General features: G+C 40.6%; 1 protein-coding gene across 3 annotated transcripts in view; it reads right to left on the bottom strand.

Annotated features, from left to right (window-relative positions):
* KCTD1 (potassium channel tetramerization domain containing 1) overlaps window positions 1-21,970 on the bottom strand; it is a 145,776-nt gene that overhangs the window by 44,641 nt on the left and 79,165 nt on the right. For all 3 annotated transcript variants that reach the window (XM_074944468.1, XM_074944469.1, XM_074944467.1), the window contains exon 2: window positions 14,597-14,775. In XM_074944468.1, coding sequence (XP_074800569.1) covers window positions 14,597-14,775 — 179 coding nt within the window. The remainder of the gene's footprint in view (window positions 1-14,596; window positions 14,776-21,970) is intronic.

Below are 21,970 nucleotides of genomic sequence, written 5' to 3'. Positions count from 1 at the left end.
TTTGGGGAGTATGTAGTCCATTGTATGTTCGGAAGTGACACTTTTATGGGAAATGCTCTATATTCTAACACAGAATGCTAGAACATAAAGTGTCCATAAGCATATTCTGAGGCAAACAATGCAAAGAGTTTGGGGGCCAGGGCTTGTGGGATGCTGAGTGCCCACAATCTCCCTTGATGTTCGTGGGAGCCGAGGGCACTCCACACAGTGCAGCATTGGTCCCTTAATCACTAATTTCAGTTTGTGTGTGTTTAACACGTTGTAGCTTCCTATCTGACAATTCTCAACAGAGAAGAACTTCCAGTCCATATGAATATGGACTACTTGAGAATAAATAATGTTTTAATGAAAAGCAATGGCATTTTCATAGGTCATTTCAAGAGCAATAATGTATTGCATTTTGACTTGCACTGTAACTAACACACTAACAAGCTCCATTGTGATCTAGTAAATACACACCTAAGGTGGGTGTGCAGCTAAGTGCCTTTATATATTAATGGACCAATAAAATATGCTCTGTCACATTTAATACCATTATGCTTAACTGTTTAGATATTCAAAAAATCCTATCCTTTCACTATAAAAAAAAATAGGTAATAGCAGCCATTCTAGCATCTTCTTCAGGGACAGTACAAGCTAAGCAGGGTTAGCTCAGGTAAGTACTTAGATGGAAGATCTTTAAAGCAGTGAGTTTCCAGGTTTGTTACCCCATACTATGGGCTATTTAGCAAAAAAAACTGGCTATAAAACAGTCCACCTTCCTTCCCAACCTCCCCACTGCTTGGTTCTTAAAATGACCTGGAAGAGCTCTCTGGACCTCAAGTGATCCACGGACTGTAGTTTGAAGTAAACTCTTTCAACTTTGATTACCTAGTTTCTGTAAGAAATAGCGTCGATGATTCAAAAGGTTGAAATCTTTTGAACCAGCAGGATTGTTAATGTAGAAAGCGTACATGGCACTTTACAAAACAAGCTCCTGTCAGGTCACTGCTCAAAGGCAGCTTACAATGAACAAAACTAAACTAAAGTCCAAAGCAAGGAGGTGCTGGACAAAACTGGTGAGGAGATCAGCACAGGAAGTGTTCTTGGAACAAGCGGGTTTTCCCAAGTGGGGGTTTTAAGGAGGCCACTGATGGCGCTCAGTGTACAAGAGATGGGAAGCTGTTCAAGGGCAGGAAACAGCATGAAAGAAGGCACAAAGCAGAGAGGAGGTGGAGTAAAATGGAATGCCAGGGAGAGCAGACAATGAAGAATACATGGATCAAGAAGGAGAAGAAGGAAAAATGAGAGCAGAGAAGAAAGCTCATCTTGAAGTCTTGTCCTCTATTGTTTTCCATGACATGGTCCTCTCCTGCCTCCCTAATCAATCTTCAGCAAGTCCTTTGGAACATTCTCCTCATTCTCCCTCCAACTTTGTGTATGGTTTGTTGGTCCCTCTCTCTTCTGCCCCTATGCCTTATTTCCAGGTAATTTCATCAGCAAAACACAAATTCAGATGCCATGTCTATGCTGACAACTCACAGATCTACCTCTCTACTCCAGATCTGTCTGCTGTACAAACTAAAATCTCAGACCGCTATCTCATGTCAGCTCAAGATAGCTAAAACAGAGCACCAAAACCCCAACCCTCCTCGTTACCTCCTTTCTCAATCATGGACACAACCACCCTCCTGCCTGTCACTCAGACGCGTAATCTGTGCATCATCATCGACTCAGAGCTCTCTCTAGGTCCTCACATCCAGATTACGTCTGCATCTTGCTGATTCTTTCTGTGTAATATCTTTAAAAAAATCAATACTTTCTAATCCATTCCCACAGCTAAAACTCTCATCCAGTCTCTCATCACCTCACATCTTGATCACAGTAACATCCTTTTCTCTGGCATCAACAAATGCAGTCTTGCACATATCCATTCAGAATGCTGTTGTAAAGATAATATTCTAGCCCATCGCTTTGACCATGTCACCCCCTCTTTGCATCCATCCACTGGATTCCTCTCCTCTATCGTATCAAAGCACTGTCTTCACTTTCAAGGCCATTCACAGCATATCTCCACCCTACCTATCGCCTCTCATTCAGTATCACGGGCCTATCAAAAATGAGAGTCAGCACCATTATGGTAAGTTCCATAACCCACTTGTTAGATTTTCAAACAGGCACCTTTGGGCTTTCTCCCATGATGCACCTTGCTCTTGGGAGGAGCTCCCTGTAAACATCTGCAAACCTAATTCATTATCCTCCTTCAAACCCTTCCTCAAAACTCTCCTTTGCCATGTCTACAAATAACTTGATAGTGGTTAGGTTGCTGGTGTGCTGAGACCCATACTGACCAATACTGTCTCATTGCTTATTTCTACTGCTCTGTCTGTACCCATCTGATGCCTCTTGTCTTATACTTAGACTGTAAGCTCTTTGTCTTTTTGTTCTGTTTGTACAGTACCTAGCACAACGAGGTCCTGGTCCATGATTAGCGCTCCCAGGCAGTACAGTAATACAGATAATAAATAAATAAATAAGAGATTAAACAAGCAAAAGATGATACGGTGTATGGCCTTCAAGGAGAGGCAATAGGCTGAATTTGATGCAACAAATGAAAACTTTACAGGCTTCTTGAGGCAGGGATCAATGTGATCAGAGTTGCAGGAGAGAAAGATGAATTTTGCAGTAGTATATTGGACAGGCTTCATTGAAGAGAACTGCCTTACAGCAACACAAGTTTCTTAGATTTTGAGTTCCTGGGAACAGAGACCTTGAGGGCTTAGAAAACAGCTAGCACATAGTGCCCACTATGATAAATTAACAGTAATGGGGAGGTCAGAGAGGCAGTGGTCACAGTCGTTACAAAAAGAAATGGTCACTGCTGGTTTTATCAATATGGATGGGCAAGGAAAGAAGTGGATCATGTTGATGTTACAGAGAAAGAACATTTTCTGGGTATGCAGGGAGAAGGACAGAGTGAAAAAGGTCACTGGGAGATGAGAATAGTAGAGCTGTCAAAATGGAGATGGAAGAGGGAGTAAGGAAAGAGATGAGAAATGCAGTTTAGATAAACTGGACTGAATTAATATCTTGTGTTTAAGGTATGTTTGTACCTTGTAAGTTTGGCCAATTGAATTTGAGATAGTCGTGCGACTTCCAGTAAGAAGAAGTGTCAACAACCGATGGAGATATGTGGCGAGACTGGGATGGAAACTGGTGACATGAAGAGAGGTAGATATGGAAGCCATCAGCAAGAGGGATGTAGCTGAAATTATGGAGAAGAGGGTATGTGGAGAAGAGATGACCAGGGTTCGACCACTGAATGATGCCAGGGAAAAGGAGGGGGGAAAAAACAAGTTGTCACCAGAAATGGCCCTGAAGGAGAGGTCAAGCAGAAGACCTAGGAGCACACAGCTGAATAAGCCCGGCGGTTGGGGAGAGAGGAAGAACTACTAATAATATTGTAGGCAGCTAACCAACGAAGTACAACATGAACAGACATGATTCTTTGATTCTGCTAGGAAGGAGTCACTAGTAACCTCCATAAGGGTGGTTTTTGGAACAGAGAAGTAAAAATCCAGATGAGAAAGGGATCAAGACACAAGCTGAAGTAAACCTGGACAGCAGAAATAGGCGGCTGGTGAGGATCAGGAAAAAGATTTTTTTCCAGGATGGAGGATAACAGCATGAATGTAAACTACAGAGATGCCAGAAAAGAGTGAGAGAGACCCATAGAAGAGGGGGAGGATGACACATGGCAGCAAGGGATGGAGCCGAGGGGGCAGACATAGCAGCTGGAGAGGGACAAGGGAAGGAAACCTCAGAGTTGGACACTGGGGTGAAGGACACGGTAGTAACTAGGGATAAGTGAGTATGAAGCTAAGACTCTACCTCATTTAAGAAAACAACCAAAACAGTAAAGCCAAGCTTTACTGCTACATGCTACAGGAACAGACAACATATTCCATTGGCTAGTACCTATGCATTACTTGCACTGGTAAGTGTGGTTACCATCAGTCCCTAAGCAATCTTCCCACCCCACTTACCCTCTCTTTAAAAGAGTTCTGCAAAAGGAGTCCCATGAAATAGGAAATGTAAATGGATGCTAAGGCAGCAGGAAAGCAGATTACTGCCAGAAAGACACATTCCAGAACTTGGCATGTATAGCCTGAAGCTCCAAACACACCCCATGGGTGGCTGGTGGTGTTGACTCCAAAAGGTGGAAGCAGAGTGTGTTTAGATCTGCAATTATATATGTAACATGTGCCAATTTGCTTACCAACTACACTGCAATTTAGAAAAGACCAATATAACATAAACCAGTTATGTGGGAGTAAGATCATACGCTAGGACAAATATACAGAATTTCATGAATACAGAGACTGAATAGCATAGGGGCGTAGTGGTGCAATACAAAGTATTTAACCTTGAGATCACTGGTTCAAATCTAGCTTGAATCAGAAACTACTACTTAGCAGTTATCTGACGACTCTTCAGTGTCTTATGTGAAATCATCAGTCCAGTTCTTAGTGAACCTTCATCACACTTCCTTTCTCTGAGTTAAAAGGGCCACAGATCCAACCCTCCCTTGAGTATTTTGTTGGGCAGTAGGGTAAAAAGTCTTATTTGGTTCATTCAAATGGGTTCATAAAGTTATACTGTGCAGTAGGAATTTACAGTTTGTTGCTGTGGGAAAATACTGCAGAAGCTTTGAACTATGAAGGATTAAAGTATTTAGTATAATCATCATAATTCAGCATTCTGATGCCTCCCTTTTATAACTATGTATTACTGACAATACCAGGTGTATAGGAGGTTGAAAGTATTTTAGATTCAAAATGACAAAGAGGAAGGTATGTTTTGCACATTATAATCCTATTGGTTAAAAAAGCATATGGTTTTGTTTAAGCTACATGTTTGCACTCCACAAGTTTGACAAAAGTCATCAATTGCTCGTCTCAATTACTGGCTTCTAAATATTTGCACTAACACGCTGCTTTCTTTTAATCATGATCTCAATGCACTTTACAAAAGGTGGGATTTTCATTATCTTACATAAGAGAAATGGAAGGACTCCATAGTTTCGTAACGTGTCTCGGGTCACAGAGCAGGTCAGTGACAGACTCAACAAATAAACCAGATCTGATTCTTCTCCAGCTTCTAACCTTTAAGTCATGCTCCCTTCTAAGCTGAAGAGCCAGCCAGGGGCCACGTAAAATAAAAGCTAAATAACGAGATGAGCAAACCTGAAAACTTTGCTAAAAATTTGGAATGAAATCAAAAACGTAGAAAGTTCAAAAGTTTCAGTTTTCTGCCTTCAACTTTCAGCCATAGTAGAAAATATTGAAAAACTATAACCTAGACCATTGCCATGATATTACATGACCTGCTGAAGTCCAACAATACTGGAAATCTCATGAGAACATTTGATCTTTTCAGAACCAGAAACACTTGTGGTTTGCCCATCACTAAATGTAAGATGACTCCTCAAGTCCTTAGCTATTAGACTGTTATTGTGATTTAAAAACAGCCTACAGGCTAGACACATGAATGTTCCTACTCCGCAAAGGGTCACCAAAAAGTTTCACAAATAAAAACAAGTAGATATAGACTTCTGTTGAGGTTAATTCTGAAATTCAACTAAAGAGATGAATGCTGACCAAGATTAAAAAAAAAAAATAAAATAAAATCCACATTCACATTGCAGGAAAATGAAATTGGATGTTGACTGAAAACAGTAGTTTAACATAAACTAAATTAAGTTTTCCCTCTCTTTGCTGGCATCTCTTTCAAAATAAAGATTGCCATTAGCTAGCAATATCTCATCTTTACCTCAGAGAGGTTACCTACCCTATAGCAACTGGGGTTAGAGATGTGTTGCCCACACAGACTCTACTCTTGGTATGCATGCGCTCCATGTACACAAGATTGGATTCTTTTGGTCAGCAGTGTCTGCTGGGACTGCACCTGCTCCATAGATGTTCTCATGCCTCCTCCATCTGAAGGCATAAAGGATGTAGCAGGCCCATCCCTTCCTCAGTTCCTTCACCAATACAGAACTTCAGAGCAGGAGGAATCCACAGTAGCGGGGAAGGAGGGTGGTTAATGGAAACCATGTGGACAGCACATCTCAACGAAACACAGATATTGTAAAGTGAGCAACCATTCTTCTTCAAATTAACTGCTCACACGGATTCCACCCTTGGTGACTAACAAGCAGTTATTCATCTGCCTGGACGTGAGTAATAGGAGCCCTATTTAAATAACGAATGCAGGACAATCCTATGAAATGGATACCTGATTTGGAAGCTTCTGCCAAACAGTAGTGCTGGTAAGTGTGTAAACTGAGCTTCACATAGCTGAACTAGAGATTTCAGAAATAGGGACATTCTGATATTATATTGAGATCCCAAGAGGAAGGGGTCTCCTGAATTGGGGGAAAACATGAATAAGGCCCTTAAGGAATATTGCCACTGTAGGATGAGAAAATACTGCATTGCCTTGGATAAGATGGCAGTGTGCAGATATTGCTGCTAGCTGAACCCTTCTGAAACAGTTTGCACTTCGTTAGTTCCATAGCTAGGAAATAGTCCAATAGTACTGAAATTGGTGATGTCCAGAGAGACAGCTGGTGCTAAGATGCCCGGATAGAAAACCTCTTCCATTTAGCTTTGTAAGCCTGACAGTATCCTGTTTTGGAGCAGAATGTTTTTGAACCTCAGCTGAAGAGCTTCTTCAATGCATGTCAACCAGCCAACTTCCAGGCTGTCAGATATAAGGAAATTGGGTCGAGGTGTAGGATCTGACAGCTGTCTAAGAGACTGATGCAATGGAGGACTGTGTTGAAAGATTCATCATCAGATCTGAATACCAGAACTTCTTGTCCCATGATGGGATTATCAATCATCAGTCCTTTAACTTGCCTCAGTTTCCTCAGAAACCTTTGTATCCTGGAGATTGGCAGAAAGGTAGATACCAATCCCAGTGTCCCGTGTGTGAGAAAGGTATCCAGCAGGGTTCCTGGGCTTGCCTCCCCCAGAACACAATGCCTCACGCTTCTTGTTCTGGTCTATGGCAAACAGGTCTATTTCTGGAAGGCCTAACTTATGAAAAAATGTTTTGTAGGATTGCATCTTTGACAGCCCACTTATCGTTGTCCAAGAACTGCCTGTGTACTTGATCTACCCAGGGTGCTCTGAAGGCTGGGAAGATACAGAGAGCCACTAGTGTGATTTGGACATGAATGCACCAATTCCCACGCCACATGCCTCCTGATAGAGCCTTTTCACCCTTTCTCGCTCTTGCCTATGGGAATAATGCTAGCAGTCGTGCTGACTATCAGCACTTGTATTGTGAATACCTAGAGACTGGTAAATGGCTAGAGATACAGGATATTTATGGGAGGCAAGCTTCCTGAGGGGACCATAGGCCTTGATTTGAAAATCATCTAGATGCATCCCCGATGCCTGAATAGAAACATCCATCACAAGAGTCTTGGTAGGTACGGTGCAGAGAAGAGTACTCTGTTGCACACTGGAAGAGGATCTTTCCACCAGACAAATGAGAGGACTTCTTGTGGGTCTGTGACCATCGTGTCTGTGCAATGTCTGCTGGGTAGATACACTGATTTCAACCACTTCTGTACGGAGCTTGGTGAAATCTGCCAAATTGCGATGCACAGGTGCACAAGCCCATGTGTCCCAGAAGTCAGAGGCGTGCTCTCAATGTTTTTGGGTAAGCTTGAAACTGGTTGATGGAGTTTACTATTGTCTGACATTTTTCCTGTGGAAGGTAAGCACTTGCTGATCTGGAGTTTAAACCTACTCCTAGGAAGTCTATACTCTGAGCTAGAGTCAATACAGGTTTTTTTTTTCTCTGTTGACTTGGAGGCTCAGCAAAGCAAAGAATTGTAGGGTTACCTGAATAAAGTTGTTCACCCATTGGGGTGATTTTCCTCAGGTTAGTAAACTGTCAAGGTACTGATAGACCTGGATTCCTTGTAATCTTGGATGAGCTGCCATGACCTCCAAGTACTTGGTGGATATCCTTGTGGTGGAAAAACCAAAAGGCAGAGATCCTGTACTGGTAGCATAAAGTTTCTAACAGGCATCGGAGGGCTAGACAGATTGATGTAAGGAAACAGGTATCTTGTAGGTTGAGAGCCATAAACCAGTCTAGAGGATCTAACAAGAAAATTGTGGAGGCTGGAGTCACCCCTGAACTTGAAATGTTGGATAAAGCGGTTGAGACACTGAAGGTCCGGGATGGGCCACCGATTCCCTTTCTTCTTTAGGATCAGAAAGCAATGGGACTAGAAATCCCTGCCCTGAAATCTAAGGGCACCTACTCCACTGCTCCCAGCTGTAGTAGGGAGTCCACTTTTTGTTTTAACATTCTTGTAAGAAAGGTTCCTAAAAGGGGACAGGAAGAAAGGGATGAGAAGGGACTGGAACTGGCTGGAATACCCCTTGTCTACAATCTCCAGGACCCCTCAGCCTGAAGCAATCCCAGTCCAACCTCCCCCAAAATAAGAAGCAGTTGCCAAAATGTAAGCAGTTAGAATGGGGAAAAATCCTGGGGTGATTCTATCAGGCTCTCAACATTAGCATCTAATCTGCTGCTGCTAGGAGCCCTAGACTGTGGGGCAGAAGAGGGCCACATATGGTGGAATCTGTGTCTTCCTCAGTGGCTCCATGCTCCTCTCTAGCTGATAATATTGGGCAAAGGTGCACTGCCTGCAGTTATCCTTCAGACATGTTTGCTTCTTCCTTGAGGATGAAACATTACAGCCCCAAAGAGTGTAGAGTCGCCCTTGAGCCTTAAGGAATAAAGGACCTGATCCTTTTCAGAGTTAAAGTTTGTTACCTTAAAATGGGGGATGAGGGGGATCAATTGCGTGGATCTCCCTGGGGAACTCCAAAGTCTGAAGCCATGATGACCACCTCATTGTTACTGTCGTGACCATAATAATTGGAGCCCTGTCAGACACATCCAGCATTACCTGCAAGACAGTGCAGGCAGTCAGCTGATCTCTGATCTCTTCCTGGTGTTTGGAAGCTTGTCTATAAACAGACAACGTATCCCAATTTAAATAGTCACATCTGAAGAGAAGAGTGGTGATTCACCACCTGTAGCTGGATCCAGCTGATGAATACACCTTCCATTCAAAAAGAGTTCCAATTTCTTCAGGCCCTTCTCTCTTGGTGTGGGTTTCTGAGGTCCCTGTTGTTTTGACCTCTCCTGAATAGCAGCCACTACAAGACAACAAAGTGCTGAATGTGAGTAAAACTATTTCAGTCCCTGGCAAAGAACCTGGTACCTCCTGTCAGCTCATTTCAGAATGGCTGGAATGGATGATGGTGCGGGTCATGTGTTTTTCAATGGCGTCAAGAGTCGTTCATTTATGGGCATGGTGTAGAAGCATGTAGAATCTCCAAGAGTTTTAGGTCATTTCTCCTTAACTACCTCCAGGGGCATACCCGGGGGTCTCTGCCATGTGCATTACGAGATCCTGGAATACCTTGAATTCATTCACTGAGGCAGACGTGGTCACTGCCTCATCTGGGGAGGAGGAGATTACAGCAGGGATAGTTTTTCCTTCTCTTTGCAGCTGATAATTTTCCTCACTTTCCTCCTCCTTCCTGTCCAGTATCTGAGGCTGTACCAGCTGCTTTTGTGACATAGTTAAAACTCTCTTTGGGGAGGGTGCTCTAGTCTTGGAGACAGTGGATAGTACAGGTTCTCAGGAGTACTGCTATGCCATAGGCATCCAATAGGGCCTCAGATGGTAAGGATATGAATACTGAAGTGAGGGACACCTGGGGGGTAGAAAGAGGGCTATGAGCGCAATGTCTTTTCCTGATACCTCTCACTGAATCTCTTCCAAACTCTCACTGGGCTACCCAGGAAGGGGTGGGAGACTAGTCCCTACTATGCCCAGAGAAGAAGGAGAAAAGGTGTATTCTTCCTCCCAGAGAGGGGCCACTACATTGAGAGGATCTTGTGCCTGTATGGAGGAGAAGTCACTACTGGAGATAGGATGCCTCTTTAACCTGACATACAGATGATTTTTATTTATTTATTTATTTTTATCATAAGACCTAGTGGTTTTGATACCACCACGCTCAATCTCTCAAGGAGAGATGACAGATACTGGGCTCACAGTAAGTCACTCTGTGCTATGTATGGTTTAGATACCAAGATAGCTGGTGCCGAGATACTAACTACCACAAGACGTTGTTCCAAAGCTCCAAGTATTGAAGCACTCTTTGTCAACGCTCCTGGTACCAATGCACTCTGCGCTGGGACCTGTATCAAGAGAAACACACTCCACCAATTTAATTTATTGTATGTGCACTCCTAGCAGTTGGTACAGAGACACTGGCTGGTGCCTTTGCAGGCTTTTAGCCCTTAGAAGATTGCACCTGAGACAAATTGTGTCTGATGACTCTCGTGTCTCAATTTGCTAGGTGCCAGAGATGGTGACCTGTGCCTTGGCTCATCCCTTGAGCAATGCTCCTTTCTGCCCCTGTCAGAGGATAGAAATACCAAGATAGTAGAAGGTGAATGGGGCCTTTGAGGAGATGGGGCTACTCAGACTGGAATCTCAGCTCGCTGGAGCAATAAGGGTATGTGAAAAAAAAACAAAACCAAGTTGTGGCAGCAAGTCTCAGAGCTCGGGTCAGCTGAGTAGGCTCATGCTATGGGGCTAAAAATAGCAGTGTAGGTAGGGTGTTTCCACTTGGGCTGAAGCCCAGGATCTGAGGCCCACCCTCCGTTGTTGGGTTTCAGAGCCCAGGCTTCAGGCTAAGCAGGAACATCTACACTGCTATCTTTTGTCCTGTAGCACAAACCCCATGAGCCTGACTCAGTTGACCCAGGCTTTGAGACCCATTGCTGTGTTTTTGATTTTGTTTGCAATGTAGATGTACCTTAAGGGAGACTGATTATGTGAGTGAGGCCTGGCTGTAGCCTTCTTCTCGGTGTTCAAGGAAGCTTGCATTGAGCTGTTAAGGAGGAACAACTTCACGTGAGCTTCCCTGGCTCTGAGTGCGTTTTGAGAAGAATGACATGCCAACATTGCTACTGGAGGTGTCTCTCGCCTAGGCAGAGTAGGTACTGGGAGCACCAGTTGCCATCAGGCATAGAAGCATATCATAAAGGACAGGTTCTGAATCTTGGAGATTTAGCTTCTGCCCTGTTGCTAGCACATGTCTATAGGGCGAAAGTAGGATCTATCCTAATTGAAGCTTATTTACAAAGCTATTAATAAGCATTTAGTCAATAGGCTATTAACTATTCAACTAATTAAATAAAGTAACTAGTTAGGATTCTAGCCAACTAAGCAGGACTAACAGTGTGCAAAGAAAGGATGGATGCTGCACGGGTTCCATCTCACAGCTTTCGGCAAAAAGAAGGAACCAAAGGATAGTTGGGCTTTATGCCCTTAGGTGGAGGGGCTGGGGGAGAAGGATGTATGAGGGTACTATAGGTGCAAGCGTGGCCAAAGGCATTGCTGGCCAAAAAATCCGATCTTGCGCGCATATACACCCAGAGTGGAATCCACGTGGACAATCACTCAGACAAGATCTCAGCTGAACCATGTCAGTTTCATGGTTTGTTTTGGGGAGATGTGAAACTGTGACCTTGTGCCTCCAATGATAAACAACAGAGGGCATTTAATAAATAAGGTCCACATTTTTACAAGAATCATGCCTTCTTTCTGTTTTCCACCTTAGCCAAAGTAGAGATCAACAGTAACACGGATTCAAGTTCTGCAATTTTGCCACAAAAACCTGCTAATCCAAGGGACCAGTTATATATGTAAGGTTGAATGTCAGGTTCTTGTCAACTACTGGGGCTAAAATTTTAATGTAGTGTATCACTGGAAATTTTATATTCCCAACTCTTCAATAAATATAAAAATAAATGAGTGTGCTGGAAGACTGTGGTATCTGACCTTAAATAAAAATAAAATAAAAGTCCATCTTATCACCTCACAGCCCTTGACTTGACTTCTAAACTGGTTTAGTAATTGCTCTTTTGAGGCTGCCAATACTAAAAATTGTGTTTTAAACTTTCTAGAAGTGGCTGTGAATCCCCACTATCAAGTAGTTTAATCTGTGTAACTCACTCATCTACTGGTTCAAGAGACACGGACTACTAAAACAAACAAAACAAAACAAAAAACAGTGCAGACTTGAAACAAAAGAGGTTATCACAATGACATGAAACAAGACAGCTGTTACCTAGGGGTTGTGGGTTTTGTTTTGTTTTCTTTAAAGTCAGTACTTTTGCTATTACATTTTAAATTTATTAAATTCTTGATTCTAACATAGGCAGCTGCCATTTCCACTTTCATAAAGTGTTACAATGGCACATTGAACTGAGAGGAGAAAAGATTAAGCTGAAATTCTGTCCCACCATATGATGTTTTATTTTGGTCACTTAAATTTGCTGGACCAGCATATTGCCTCTAACTTGGAAACAGTAGCTGCATATATTAGCAGAAATGGTTTCTCAAATTTCCTAGAAGAGGAAAACAAGAGGAGTAGAAATATTTCTTTAAAGCTTCCATGACTGTATCAATAGCCTGATCCTGAGACATGCTGAATTGTCCGAACTCCACTTCATATGGTTGTTCTTCGCTTCCCTAAGAGAGGTTCCCAACAAGGCTAGAACCAGTTTTGCAGACCACTACAAATGCTTTCAGGGTTAAATTTTTTCCATACACTGTTTCTGGACCAGGAGAAAAATTTTCAGTTCTTGTTGGATGAATCACATCTCTCGTATTGCTTTTGTCCCTTCATGATGCCTTGGTCTCCCCCTTCTGATACACACACAAGAGGCAGTGCTCCTTGTTCTGAAAATAAATGCCCTATCAGGTAGGATAAACTTTTTATTTTTCTGTTTTTCCTTCTTTCCATAAGCATTCTCTTCTCTCTCTCCACGTGCCTTTAGTATTATAATACTATCGTCACCCCTTACTAAAACTATAAGCTATATTGCATTAGCAGAGGGAAGAATAAAAAAAAAAAAGAAGTGTCATTGTAGTGATGTGTATGCTCAGAACAGAACCCTATGCTTTAAAATGGACTGTATGTGCTATAAAAAAAAAGGAAAGTACAGCTACAGAACCTGAAGATTTTTTTAACCAAAAAACAGATAAAAGCAAAGAGCTTAAACTGCTAAATGGTTTAACGGCATAATTGTTCCAAGGGTTCTGTTATTGAACTAGATGAACAGGTGTGAAGTGTGACACTTAGAGCAGTCATGTGACAGGACTGTAATCAGGAAATATGGTAATTTGCAATGTGGAGGAAACTCTCTCAAAGCAGAAGCAGTACACTGACTTGTACAGTGAATGTACATTTACAGCACTTGTCAAATGCCTAAATTATACCTGCGATTTAAACAGGAGGGATATGGTGCCACCAACAAGAAATACTATACAAGAGGATGCTTGAATAGCCCAGCTGTGATGTTCTGTACAGAACTGGTAAAAAAAAAAAAAAAAATTTAGTCTGAATGATTTACTAACAAAAAATGCCCTCTTTGCAAAACTTTTACTGCAGAATTTTCCTTTTCTCTGACTCTCCAGCTCCTGGAGCTTGTGGCTCACGTGAACTGAGCAGCCAGAGTTTTTTGATTCTACCAAGGCTGATTTTTTTCTTGAAATCTCTTCCTGTGACAAAATTTATGTTTTTGATGTTTCATCCCAGTTCAGGACAAAAATGTTGCAAAAACTGAAATTTTTTGTGGAAAGGAATTCCCATATCTTGGCCAGCTTTAATTTTGAAAATCACTTTTGTGCGTAGCTCCTTTTTTCTGACTTTGGAGTGCGACTTTTTATGTCTTTATCTATTAGACTGAGGAATTAAAATCTTGCCCATGTAAAGCTTATCAAGAGTATGTTCAGTGCTTTTTTTTTTTTTTTTTTAAATAAAAGAATAGACCCCCCCCCCCAGCTCTATGATGGAACTTTACTCCGTTGACATCACACAATTTGTCTGTGGATGTAAAAATTTCCTAGCATTATTTAATATTCATGATCTATGGGGATCCCCAACCCATTCGCGTATAATTGGGGATATAAGAGCAGATTTAGGATTCCACAGATAATTGCAATTGTTTTAAAAATACAAATGATCTAATAAGGTTTTAAGTGAGTGCTATTAGACATAAGTTACAATCTTAACTGTATTTTAAAACAGTGTTGTCTGGGATTACAGGTCAACAGTGTGGGAAAGTAACTGGTGCTAAAAATGTTGTTTTAAATTGTATGTAAATTTGTAACCATGTAATTAGATTTTTCATATATGAAGTCAGAAAATTAGTGCATAGTAATAGACTTTATGCAAGGGTTAAGAACATCTGCCTTGGTGCCAACTTTATTTTAGGTCATAAACAAAAGGGATTTGCCAATACGTGTGTCTTTAGTCTAAGGTGTACGGTAGGAGAGGAAGAAAGATCAACCTTCCACCTACTCAGAAACACTAAGCTCATTTTAAAGCAAAGGAGTGAAATGTAACATTTTGAGAATAGAGTCCCATAACGTCTAAGCATAAATCTGAATCAATGAATGGCAAACTACATGCAATGCAATCTTTACCCTTACCTGGAGTCAGGATATTTAGTAAGCGTGGCCAAGCTGCTGGTGTACATGTGCCCACCCACATCAATATGAACTGGTGCGTTGGATTTTGTGAGCTGTGCTGGAGTGGGGATGCCTTGATTGTTCAACGGAGATGCAGGGGATCTAGTGATCAGAGGTCTTGACATATTTGGCCGACTGTCCTGTAAAGAGACAGACATGAGTCAGGAATTTTCTTAAGGTTGCCCGGCTGCCCCACAGACACAGATGCCCACTGAGCAGCGAATAGCCACCTATCACTAAATCTCATTTTCAGCCTGCAACTTTAATTTATTACATCAGAGACTGGTATTAGTTTTTTTTTTTTTTAAATATCAGTTCAACTTTTAAACTTAAATATTGTTACATTGAATAAAGTATAATATAAAACCCACAAAACAAAAAACACACAAACAAACAAAACAAAACACAACCATTAGTGTTGAATAAAAGTCTGTTTCCGAATACTATTCATTATAAAAACTATTCTATATAAGATAGGAATATTCTCTTATTTAAGAGCTGGTAAAGTCACTAACAAATACTAATAGTTTTAAAGGAGTTAGAAAGGATAAAAACAATACACACTTTTTAAAATTAAAAAGCACACAGGATTTGGGTTTCTTTCCAAATCCCACCCATTGCTATGCAGTTAGGACAGATAAATACAAACCCTCAGCTCTTCCATTCTGCAAAGGCTTCTCTTGAATTTCCAATCCACATATCATGAAAACAAAAGAGGAAACACCTGGACTAGCCAACTGTTCATGTACTGTAAAACAATGGGCACCGACAGCCTTTGAGAAAGACATTTTCCATTAAAAATTATACTATAGTGACAAGTGCCCCTATGTGCCTCAAACAGACTGCTGTTCTGAGCAGCTTCCCAATCCAAAGCAAGCTCCAAAAGTAGAACAGAAACAGATGCTGATGAAACAAACTTTTAGTCACAGAGGAGGAATAGGTGTAGTGCAATCTGTGCATGCAATAGGGTGGGGCAGGGTGAAGTGCTTTGCAGAAGCCAGTAAGGCAGGCTATTTTCAAGGCTCTGGGATTCAAACAGAAACTCAGTCTAGATTTGTTTTGAGACCATTTCACTTCTTACCTACAGGAAGGACACATATTCAGTGGTATCCTATTAATACATGCTGAGAACTGCTAATTATTGAATTTTTCATTTAAAAAATAAGCAAAATAGTGAGAAATCAAAAAACATGCTTCGTTCGTTTGGCAAGTCATTTAGTTGTAAGAGGTAATACATTCTTAGTACAGCACTATGATATTAAGTCTTTGAGAAGCAGGGAGAGAAAACAGCTGAGTGCAAGAATTATGGGGTATTCAGATTAATAATCAGAGGGGTAACCGTCAAATTAATGAGGTTCTTTTGTGTTTAAAATATTTATAATTTTTATATTGCTCTTAAAGACTCAAACTATAAAGGCAGCATGAGGTAGATACTTGTCTATCTGAAATAATGTAGTGGCCACTGTTGCCAATAAATTCAAACACAAGGCATCTATAAACCATAATATAGTTAAACAACTAATTTTCTCTTTCATACACAAAAGTGAACTTGGGTCAAATATAGATAAGAGGGAAGGGGATGGAGTAAAAAGTCTGGCTAATTTTTGCTCATAAAATACACCTTAACATTTGCAGAATATCAATCTTTAAGAACTAGAATTTCTTGAGGACCTGCTTGGGGCAGAACGAAGGCAAGTCCAGACAAGATACTAGATATACACGCTACACAAAACCCTGGCATCTACTATAAATGTGGTGTGGCACAACCACCACTCCAAGATGCTACTGATCTGCATAATAAGATTGGGTTAAAAGTATTCAAAATAAAAAAGGCTACGGGAAAATAGCTGGAGAAGTGACAGGGAAAGGAAAATGCAAAAATGACACAAACCGGAAATAAATGTGATAAGTAATAGTCATGACAGGAGTGAAGAAAAGCACATTAAGTAAGAGCTTTAAAAATTAACTAGAAAAGGGGATTAAAACCAAAAACAAATTCTGTGAGGTATATGCAATGTACTATATTACCTCTCTTTCTAGTATTTTTTTTTTTTGTCCAACACACATTCCTGTTACAATTTAGCATACTGCAGCTCCATGGAGTCTGAAATAGTTTTTCAGTTGGACATATCGTACTGTATATCCTGCCTCAGGGTTCTCAGGAGAAAATGAACATATTTGCAGGGTTAAATAATGTAGTTAGACTGGGATCTCATTCAGCATAACTGATTGTGCAAGGTGTACAAATTGGTAAAAAAAAAAAAAGGTACAGCATAACAGACCATTGCAAGGATGGTAGATTAAAAACTGTGGTCACTCCACAGTCTAGGTAAGTCACAAGAGGAATGAAAGTGGTTTCCAGATGTAAGCTATAACCAACAAAGCTATCATTCATAAATAGCTTTTACCTTAAAATTCCATGAAATAAAGATGCTTTCCTACAAAACTTCTGCGATCTTGTTAAATTCTAGAGCATTCTTCCTTTCAAGCCACCTGCATCTGTTGTTCCTGAAGAAAGAATGCCCATCTCTCAAAATTTAGTTGCTAAATAGAACAAGTTAAAAATTTCCTTCACCCTTAGCTTACTATTTGGCACATCTCACTGGACATGTCTAGTTAGCTACAGTTTTAAGGCCACTTTGAAAGAGGACAATATGACATGGTGGTGCCTAGAGAATTTAAATCAGGATGGGTTCCAATTGTGCTACACACCACAAGAAACTGTTTATAATCTTAATAGGTACAACCCTCAAGCATAACATGAAGCAACACCGTCCAGTGGACAGAACACAAGACTATTTTAATAACTTAAATTGTTCAGAATTAAAAGGCAAATCAGTGCATGCCATGGGAGAGATGAGGATGTAGATTTGATGACCGAGTGACCAACCCCTTATAATAGTTCCCCAAGAAATACATTACTTGTCTGGGTTAGTATGAATAAGGAACTGAACAATGAAGGGCAAAGGGGTTGAGGGGAAAAAATGTTCATAGCCAGAAATTGTTAATGGAAATTATTGATCAGACAAGACATTTAATTTGGCATTTGTATTGTGTTTGTGCACAATTACAATTCCCATTGTCTAAACGGCTTACAAATACAATTTCCTTTAAAAATAAAACACAAGAGGGGAAAAAACAAGCAGGTGGTAGAAAAGATCTGAGAACACTGAGCCTGACTCTATTTCTGACGTCTCATGTGGCCATTCGGGACACAATGGATGGAACAAATGACTGTTTTAAGACTGGGGATATTTGGACATTGTTCTTGAAGCAGACAATTTGGTTTATAAAAACTGAGACCATTTATTACAGAGGGCACTGTTAAGCACAGCTATGGCCCCCCCATAGACAGCGGCTCCCATAGTTTTTTACCCTCTCATCTTTCACTTTATTCTTATTGATAACAATTTTTTCAGTCCTGTTCCAATTTTAAAAGCCAATGCATATTTCAATTATTTTGATTCACTGAAATGTTGTTCAACATGCCTGTTTCAGATAGCTGTGAATTACTGATCAGCAGCAGAGTGTTTGAAGGGATTTGACTCCAGGCACATTTCAAATGGTGACCTTGGATCCTAAATCCAGGAACACTTTTTAACTGATATTGGGATCAAAAGCACTACGGAAGTCTACAATGATAGGCAGATTAATTTTTTATAATTTAACCAAGTTCAAAAAATTTTCAGTTGACAGTATGCCTTTAAAGGCTGTGATTGAGAACACTGAAATTAAAAATATTTAAAAGCAGTTAAGAGTTTCTCTGCTTCCTTGCTGAAATTTACAGGGGTCTTCTCAACAAAGGACAATGGGTAGTGCAAGAACTCCACTAAACATGCTTAGACCTGCCCTCCTTCCTGCTCCTCTGTGCCCACTCCTGCCTGCCTGTTCAACAGCCTAGGATGTGAGACCGTGAGAGACTTCTGTAAGTCCTAGGGGAGGAGGTTAGGAGTCCTTGGCAGTGAAAAGTCTCTTCCCCAGACAAGGGTCTGAGGAGTATACAGAAGGCAGTCCTTGGCTCCCTCTTTCTCCTCCAATTCTTGCTGCTCCCCAACACCAGAGGTTTTGAGAGAGATTTTCCTGGCCCAGATTCAGAAGCAGCCCTCTTGCAGGGATTGGGGAAGAGTGAAGTGAGCTCCCCAACAGGGAAGTACATGGGAGTGATGTCAACATGCTGGTACATGACAGAGGAAATGCAATTATCATCCATAAAACAGGGAAAGAAACTTTACATAAAGATTAGCATGGTGCATTTGGCAAACCAACTGAACGACAACGATTCCCCTCCGTCTCGGGTAATATCCAGACTGAAGCGTCATTTACCAGTTAACTGTAAATTCCTTTAAGCAGGAAACTGGAATTATTTTACTCAAGTCAGAAAAAAATATAGTGGTTCTCACTGTTAAAGTCTAATACAAAACAGGCTGAGGTAATTCACTGGGGAGCAGACATCTAGAGATAAAATTCTAGCAGAACCACAGTAGGGATAGATTCACCATGTCATTTTGAGTATGCCCAAACAGAACTATAATCTAGGTAACATTACACACGTTCCACATATTCTTTGTAAACCTTTATTTTTGGGTCCCTCTGACTTCCTTGAAAATATTATTTGGCCTGCAGTTTCATAAAATTGAGACCTACAGTTGCACTGTCTTGCTGGTAAACACAAACATAGGTAACTACTTTTTTTTTTTTTTTTAAACTATTGTTGTCTCTTGTGGGAGAGCTCCACTTCCCAGCAGAGGGACAATGACAGGAATGGATGGACTGACAGATAAAGCGTTAAGGCTTCCCCACCCTAACAGCTGATCTCCACCAGCCCTGGGCTCAGTGAGGCTTTGAGCAGCTCTTCTAGTTTATGCCAATGATAGAATGACCTTACGTAACAAAGCTCTGCTCTGCCATATTCCTCCCTGCCGATTTCTTTCACTGGCACACTCCTATTCCAAGGAAATTCCCTGCTGGCTACTTGTGGCCAGATTCCAGCCCTCTGCACCACAAAGAAGCCAGATATCATTTCAGAATCCAGCCCAAAGTTTGTTTCCATCTGCCATGTTTGTTTTCTTAACTGAAAGAAGTTTGAAGACTTTCAAATTAAATTTTCCATGGACTTAGTCCTCATTCAAGACACCTGACTCTGACCCTCTGAAGAGGTCTCATTTACAAACAAAGCTGTGTTTGGAATTTGCACTAGACTGCACACAAGTCAGATTTTGCATGATCAGAGACTGTATTGTCAATAGAATTTTGTAGCCTTTCTAGAGAAAGCAAAATTTAAATGTACCAGGCATAAGGTGCCAGAGTAAAGCCCAACAAATCTGTTGTGACTATTCCAAGGATGTCTAAGTGGGGGAAGGACACCTATAATTTCAAACCATTTATTCCATTAAGATGCTTATCTCAATTCTTAGCTGGCTTGTACTGTACTGAGGTAAAACTGTGCTTTTGGAGAGATTGGGAGGATGTCTGATTTGCTTCCTCAGTTTGATCCTTCTATACTATACAAACTGCCTGATTCAATAGGTTTCAAGGAGTGTATACAAATGCATCGCAGTGATCTTAATTAAGCTACCACCACCAGAAAGGTAAATGAAGATAAGATTCTGCCAGATACAGCAAGAGAGAGAGTCAACGTTTGCCAACAGATCTCTTATTCTAAATAGATTTACCACTGTATGAAACAGTTAACATTAAGCACTTTAAAAACGTTAGAGCCTCCAGGGAATATCACTTTCAGTATCGAAGACCGACTCAATAGCAGCCCTATGGCCACCATAAGTACAAGACACTGTCTTTAAGCTCCTGCCATTAGCAACAGCTTTCCTGTAAATTTAATTCATTTCTCTTTAAACCCAAAAAGATCTTTTCTCCCTTGCCTGTATTATAGATCAAATAATAAAAAGTGAGAGAAATCACCTGAGTTTTATATGAAAGAAGATATACAAGAAGTTGTGTGCAACATGCTTTCAATCAGTTTTTCAATTGACAATAGGACTGAAAGTACTGCATGCCCACTAAGGTCAGTTTTCCCTTCTAAGCACTTATCACTGATGCCAATGAGTAGCAGTGCTGATCTGAATATCCTGGACCACTGAACCCTTGGTGTGGCAGGTGCAACTTGCAAATTACTTTAATAGATGCTGCACTTAGAAACATCAGGGCTAAATTTAGTCCTTGGTTTTTGGATGCTAGCATTATGTTGTTACTGCAGCATGACAATACTACCCTAACAAGACAGTGGACAAAGATCTAACAATATTAAAGCTTCTTTCAAGTTCCTCTTAAGAATTCCCTTTTCACTCTGTACTTGGAAGAAAATCAAACCCTTCCTCTTAAACAAAGAAAAATAAATGTAAGAATCATTAAATCAAGGATTTAGATTGCCCTGATTTATCAACTCCAAGTGGAGATTTCTGCCCTAGCAGGAAGTTCCTATTCAATTTTTGTAGTGTCTTCACAAGCAGTGGAATAACATTCGCTTTATTGATTTAAAGGGGAAGAATTAAGGTCTTTCTGGAGTTGTGTTTGTGCATCTTGAATTTCTAGAAAGATCACTAACTTCCTAAACATGTTTCAGAGTAGCAGCGTGTTAGTCTATATCCGCAAAAAGAAAAGGAGTACTTGAGGCACCTTAGAGACTAACAAATTTATTCGAGCATAAGCTTTTGTGAACTACGAAAGCTTATGCTCGAATAAATTTGTTAGTCTCTAAGGTGCCACAAGTACTCCTTTTCTTTTTCCCAAACATGGTGTCAAAAAATGAGTAAATACTGGTCACGCTATTCTTGTACTGAGCTTATGGTCTTAATCCTCTTGCTGAGAGGTATCAGGCTAACGAATACCCAAAACCAACAAGAGCTACTAATTTTCCCCCCCTCTCCAAATTAAAATTCTCTCTCTTTGGTATTAATCTTCCTTCACATATCAGCAATTATAAAAAGTCACGTCTGAAGATTTAGGCATGCCCATTTTAAAAACCCACATCTGCTATAGAGAAGTCTTCTTCTGAGGAGACAAAGTAGATCATCCAGTAAAAGATACTGCCTCAACTACTGTTGGTAAAAGAAAGAGAAAGCTTTCAATGAGGAAGAGCTCTGTGCAGCTTGTAAGCTTGTCTCTTTCAGGAACGGAAGCTGGTCCAATAGAATATATTACCTCACCCACCTTGTCTCTCACATATCCTGGAACCAACACAGCTACAACAACACTGCAAACTTCTTCTGAAGAATCAGTTAACTGTCCATTTGAACAGGATTTTTTTTTTTTAAATAAAAAAACCCAGTAGAGTTTTTTTAAAAGCACAACAAAAATATATACAAATCAACTTTGCAT

This window comes from Natator depressus, chromosome 2 (assembly GCF_965152275.1).
Source record: "Natator depressus isolate rNatDep1 chromosome 2, rNatDep2.hap1, whole genome shotgun sequence".
Taxonomy (NCBI): Eukaryota; Metazoa; Chordata; order Testudines; family Cheloniidae; genus Natator; species Natator depressus.
The sequence above is the reverse complement of the archived record's forward strand: the minus strand, read 5'-3'. Positions and strand labels throughout refer to the sequence as shown.